The following is a 6000-nucleotide window of genomic DNA, read 5'->3' on the forward strand; positions in this document are numbered from 1 at the left end:
GATGGAGGAAATTTCTTCACCCAAAAGGTTGTAAATCTTTGGAATTCTCTATCCCAGAGAACTGTGGATGCTCATTGAGTATGTTCAAGAGAGCGATGGATTTTTGGATACTAAGGAAATTAAAGGATATGGGGTTAGTGTTGGAATGTGGGGTTGAGGTAGAAGATCAGCCATGATCTTATTGAATAGGGGGACAAGCTCAAAGGGCTAAATGGCCTACTCCTCCCTCTATTTCTTGTGTTCTTGTGTTCTTTATATGGATTGATAAAAAGGCCATTTTCAAGTGAAGTAAAATCTGGATCCTGTTATCATGTCATAGAGTCATAATGGCACAGAAGGAGGTCAATAAACTGAAAAATCTAGGTTCATTCATAAAATATTAGCATCAAATTCTTGTTCACTCCTTATCCATATACTTCTATTATACTGAATTGCCAATCCACCACACTATTGCTTTTCAAGTTGGTCAAAAATTGAATGAGCATTACATGAATAACCCAATTACCTCCAGGAATGTACTTACTTAGAATCATTTCATAGTGAGCTACTTTCTTGTATAATCATAATGGAAATTCTTCAGAGAATGTAAACTATTCTCTATTACTTTTAACTTATGGTATCTCAACAGACAATAAAAAGTCAAATGTGTGGCTTAGGACTCTGTAATTTGAGCTGATAGCACAATAAGAATGGGCATTATGAACTAAAATATATCAATTTACGAGCTTCAATTTAGAAGGCCAGGATGATGCAAGCAGCTTGCATGTTGTCCTTTCACTCTGAGATTGCAGTTTGAATCCAGGCTAGACTGAAGATCTCCTTTCTCTTTCCACTAAGTATAAAGGTTTTAATTAAAGTGACTTTAGATAGTGATCAACCACCTCCAAGAAGGTACAAATTCACAGCACAAAACTGCCAATGATTTAGAACTAAATTGGCCAGTCTCACTCAGAAAGGTCACATGCTTGGCTAGAATGGGGAAAATGTCAGGCTGATACAAGCATTAGGGTTTATATCTTTTTTTCAGGTAACATGAAAAATACAATTCATATTGAAAGAGTTTGGATTGTCCATTTCTAGTCACCTAGCATGAATATTCCATTTAGCATAGTGAAACTAGCTTGATTGTACAGTTATTCAGGTCAGTATCTGTTTTCAAAGATTGCAGTTACCAGTAACTCAGGAGCTCAGAGTTTTAGATACCATGCAATTTCTAAACTGGCCTTTGAAATGGCCTAGCAGGCCACTCAGTTGTATTCAAGAAGTAGACGCACCACCACCTCTCAAGGGCTATTAGGGATGGACAATAAATGCTGGCCTTGCCAGTGACACCCACATCCCATGAAGAAATAATAATTAAAAGTCCCAGCGTGGGCTGAAACTACAGCATGCCAACACATGAAGCCAAGTGTGTGATGGCTTTGACCAAGTCATAACCTCAAGCAGCAACATCCAACCAAAGCACCCTTTAATTTCAAGTACTGCTCATTATGAAAGGTCAATCTACTCTACTGGCCACTTCATCCTCTCAATAACTTGTGCCTTGCAGAATGTGCCAGGCACTTGGCTTCTAGACCAGGATGACATGGGGCAGGGGAGGGGAGAAAAAAGGAGTAGAGTAAAAGCAGAGTGAAAGAAGAAAATTGAGAAAATATACCTGGGCTCCCACATTTCCTTCTTTTAGTTTGTTAATATTTGTATATGTCTTGGTCAAGGTTTTCAAGTCAACTGCAGTCAGCTTGTTGTTAAAGTGTCTTCTCAGCTGTAGTGCTAAATCATTGTGGCTAAGAGCAATAACAAATAATTATCAGCTTATTCTAAATGCCACCTTTGGAATTTACATTGTCTCGATTCTGGTTTATCTACATCAGTTAACACTCTCAGCCTCTCTGACTTAGAGTCTCCCATCATTGAACACAATTGTTTCTTAAATGATGGTTTTGCCTTCATTTTTCTACCCAGAAGGGTATTTCATGTGTTGATCATTCATTGTTGATTTCACCTTGTTCCATTCCTATTTGTCCAGTTGTAGCAAGAGAATCACCTGCAATGGGGTTTCTTCCCACCTCTGCACTGTTACCTCTGGAAATTCCCAAGATCGATCCTTGGCTCCCTCCTATTTCTCATCTATGTACTACAACATCATCTGAAAACACAATGTCAGTTTCTGCATTTACTCTGATGACATTCAGCTCTACCTCATCCCCATTTCTCTCAACCCCCCGCTGCCTCTGATTCATTACATTGCTTCTCTGGCATCCAATAGTGGATGAGCAGAAATTTCCTCCAACTAAATATTGGGAAGACCAAAATCATTGTCTTCGGTCTTGCCACAAACTCCAATCCCTAGCCACTGACTCCATCCCTTTCATTGGTCGCTGTCTGAGGCTGAACCAGATCGTTCATAACCTTGACTCCCTATTTGACAAGGCTGCTTGACTCTGAGCTATTTGACTCTGAGCTGAGCTTCCCATCCCAAATGAGCTCCATCACCACGAGTGTGTACTTCCACCTCTTTTGCTGGTTCAAGCCTGTGTTCCCTTGTCTTATTGCCACTACTTAGTTTAGATTGTTTAACATTTTCTGTTGTCAGATTTCAATTTGCTTTTTGTCTCTGAATGTTTTACACTCCTGTAAATTAACAGTCTTGTAAATAGTGAGTGCTGAGTAAGGAAGGTGAATCTAGAGAACATACCCATCAATTAATGGTGCAAGTTTCATTATTTTTTTGGAGAATTCCTTTACTGTTTTCTCACTAGGGGACACCAGCCTGGTACAAAGTATTAAGAGTAGAAATAAAACTGGGTGGAGCGATGCCCAGAAACCCATCTTGTTGGAGGAAACGTTTATCTCAGGATTGTCGAGCTGTGAACAACAACATTCTGTATGATAATAGGACCCGGTCAGCTGTTGGGACAGAAAGAAAATGTGGAATTAAAAAAGTGCCATGATTCATGATTCATTCATTAAGGGACTGCTGGAAATGATTTAATTTTTCTTTGGTCTGGGGAAAAAGAGTGGAAAAGCTGAGCATTAGATGAGAGCATGCGGGATAGTCTTGCCCTCAGACATCCAACTTAATGAAGTCTCAAGGCCCTTAAGAGGGAGAAAGACTTGCGTTTATATAGCAAGTTTCACGACCCAAAGCCTTTATAGCCAATAAGGTACAAATGAAGTGCAGCCACCTGTAATGTAGGAAACGTGGCAGCCAAATTGCGCACAGCAAGTGCCCACAAACAGCAATTAAATATTGACCAGGTAATTTTTTTATTCGTTCATGGGATATGGGCACGGCTGGCTAGGCTAGCATTTATTAGCCATCTCTAATTGCCCTTGAGAGGGTGGTGAGCCGCCGCCTTATATTTTCAGCGATATTTTGTGAGGGATAAACATTGGGCAGCATAGGTGGGAGAAAGTTGCTCTGGTCTCTTTCAAAATAGTGCCATGTGATCTTTAAGATCCAACTGAGAGGGCAGACCGAACCTTGGTTGAACATTTCAGCCAAAGGATGGCACCTCTGGCTCAATACTGCACCAGAATGTCAGCCGAGACTTTACGCTGAGGTTTCTGGAGTGGGGAAGTGAACAAGCTTCTGCCTCTGAGGCCAGAGTGCTGCAAACTGACAAAAGAGCTGCGTTGAACAGCTGCAGCAGGCTCGGCTGTGGTGTGTGTGTCCACCGCCTGTCATTTTGTCCCATTTAAAGTCGCCACCATTCTTTTTAATCCTGAACTATGAAACAGGTTTACAGAGCGTTTCGCTGAGGGGTAGGGATCAGTAGACATAAATCGCAAAACCCTCTTTAGTAACTTTTAGTCCGGTGCCGCAACAGGACTTTGTTCAAGTGTCTGGAATCCCGGTTCTCCAGATTTCATTCACCCGAAGTGAAGACACTTGTGTTTAATACATGACTTAATCTTTACCACCAGGAGAAGTAAACCCCGTCCCCGGCAGGGAGTGACGGCGCAGCCGGTTAACAGCATTGGTCTCGCTAAACGCAGCGCCGCAATCACTGGGCAATGCCTAAACTGCTTCCTCTGTACCTGTCCCGTTCCACCTCCCGCTCACAGGCTGGGAAAGAGTTTTCCACTTCACTGTCACCTTATCCCAGGCGCTGCTGCTGCTGCTGCTCGCAACTGGTCTATCTCCGAGACACTGACTGATGCCCTCGGGCTCTGCTGGACCAGTTTCCGCGGGTATAAAACGCCTACACTTCCACTGACATCACTCAGCCCAGCCCTGACTTGCAGCAGTGCCTCTAACGTGTTAACCCAAATTGTCTGAGGATATAAAGTGAAACGTCCTGGGCATTGGACTGCTGGTATATTTCAAGCCCCTAGCAGGGAGAGGAAAACGGATCCAGCGTTCACATTCTGGATCCTTATCCAAAGCCCCTGCTGGATTGGGAATGTATGTATGTGGTGCGGAGGAGGGGGTTGAGCACAGGATCAGAGTTGACTGTGATGCCTCCCACAATCTAATAGCTTGTCCATACTGTCTGGGGTCACACATTGAGAATAGTCAGTTTGCAAGGCACTGATGTATGGCAGATAGCAGTGCCTGCACAACCATCCCACAGCAAGAGTCAGAAACTTCAAAATGGGAAGGGGATATCATTCAAGGGAAGTTAGAATTGACAGCACTGAAACTGTAATCCAGGAATCGGTTAAAATTTGAACAATTTGCTTTTGAAGCAATAATAATGTTACCACATTATTAAAAAAACAATCCTTTTCTAGTTCTTCCAGTTTATCCCTCAGCTTAGAAACATAGAAAATAGGAGTAGGAGTAGGCCATTCGGCCCTTCGAGCCTGCTCCGCCATTCATTATGATCAACTCACTAACCTGTTCCCGCTTTCGCCCTATACCCTTCGATCCCTTTAGACCCAAGAACCATATCTAACTCCTTCTTGAAAACATACAATGTTTTGGCCTCAACTGCTTTATGTGGAAGCAAATTCCACAGGTGCACCATTCTCTGGGTGAAGAAATTTCTCCTCATCTCAGTCCTGAAAGGTTTACTGGGTATCCTGAGACTATGACCCCTGGTTTTGGACTCCCCCACCATTGGGAACATCCTTCCTGCATCTACCCTGTCAAGTCCTGTTAGAATTTTATAGGTTTCTCTGAGATCCCCCCTCACTATTCTGAACTCCAGTGAATATAATCCTAACCAACTCAATCTCTCCTCATACGTCAGTCCCGCCATCCCAGGAATCAGTCTGGTAAACCTTCGCTGCACTCCCTCTATAGCAAGAACATCCCCCTTCACTCAAGGAGACCAAAACTGCACACAATACTCCAGGTGTGGCCCCACCAAGGCCCTGTACAATTGCAGCAAGACATCCTCACTCCTGTACTCGAATTCTCTCGCTATGAAGGCCAACATACCATTTGCCTTTTTTACCGCCTGTTGGACCTGCATGCTTACCTGCAGCTACTGGTGTACGAAAACACCCAGGTCTCCCTGCATATTCCCCTCTCTCAGTTTATAGCCATTCAGATAATAATCTGCCATCCTGTTTTTGCTACCAAAGTGGATAACCTCATGGGGGTAGGCGGTGGCGTACTGGTATTATCAATGGACTAGTAACCCAGAATCCCACCGCAGCAGAAGGTGGAATTTGAATTTAATTAATAAATCTGGAATTAAAAGCTAGTCCAATGATGGCCATGAAACCATTGTCGATTGTTGTAAAAACCCATCTGGTTCACTAATGTCCTTCAGGGAAGGAAATCTGCTGTCCTTACCTGGTCTGGCCTGCATGTGACTCCAGACCCACAGCAATGTGGTTAACTCTTACATGCCCTCTGAAATGGCCAAGCAAGCCACTCAGTTGCACCTAACCACTACGAAGTCAATAAAAAGGAATGAAACCGGACGGACCACCCGGCATCGACCTAGGCACCGGAAACAACAATGGCAAACCCAGCCCTGTCGACCCTGCAAAGTCCTCCTTACTAACATCTGGGGGCTTGTGCCAAAGTTGGGAGAGCTGTCC

At 43.4% G+C, this 6000-nt stretch overlaps 1 protein-coding gene across 7 annotated transcripts in view; it reads right to left on the reverse strand.

Annotated features, from left to right (window-relative positions):
• dpep2 (dipeptidase 2) overlaps positions 1-4183 on the reverse strand; it is a 64459-nt gene extending 60276 nt beyond the window's left edge. For all 7 annotated transcript variants that reach the window (XM_068049487.1, XM_068049486.1, XM_068049485.1 and 4 more), the window contains exons 1-3: positions 4042-4183; positions 2696-2907; positions 1658-1784 (exon numbers count right to left, since the gene is read on the reverse strand). In XM_068049487.1, coding sequence (XP_067905588.1) covers positions 1658-1784; positions 2696-2829 — 261 coding nt within the window. In that variant the 5' untranslated portion in view covers positions 2830-2907; positions 4042-4183. The remainder of the gene's footprint in view (positions 1-1657; positions 1785-2695; positions 2908-4041) is intronic.
• Between the last annotated feature and the right edge of the window lie 1817 nt (positions 4184-6000).

This window comes from Heterodontus francisci, chromosome 17 (genome assembly GCF_036365525.1).
Source record: "Heterodontus francisci isolate sHetFra1 chromosome 17, sHetFra1.hap1, whole genome shotgun sequence".
NCBI lineage: Eukaryota > Metazoa > Chordata > Chondrichthyes > Heterodontiformes > Heterodontidae > Heterodontus > Heterodontus francisci.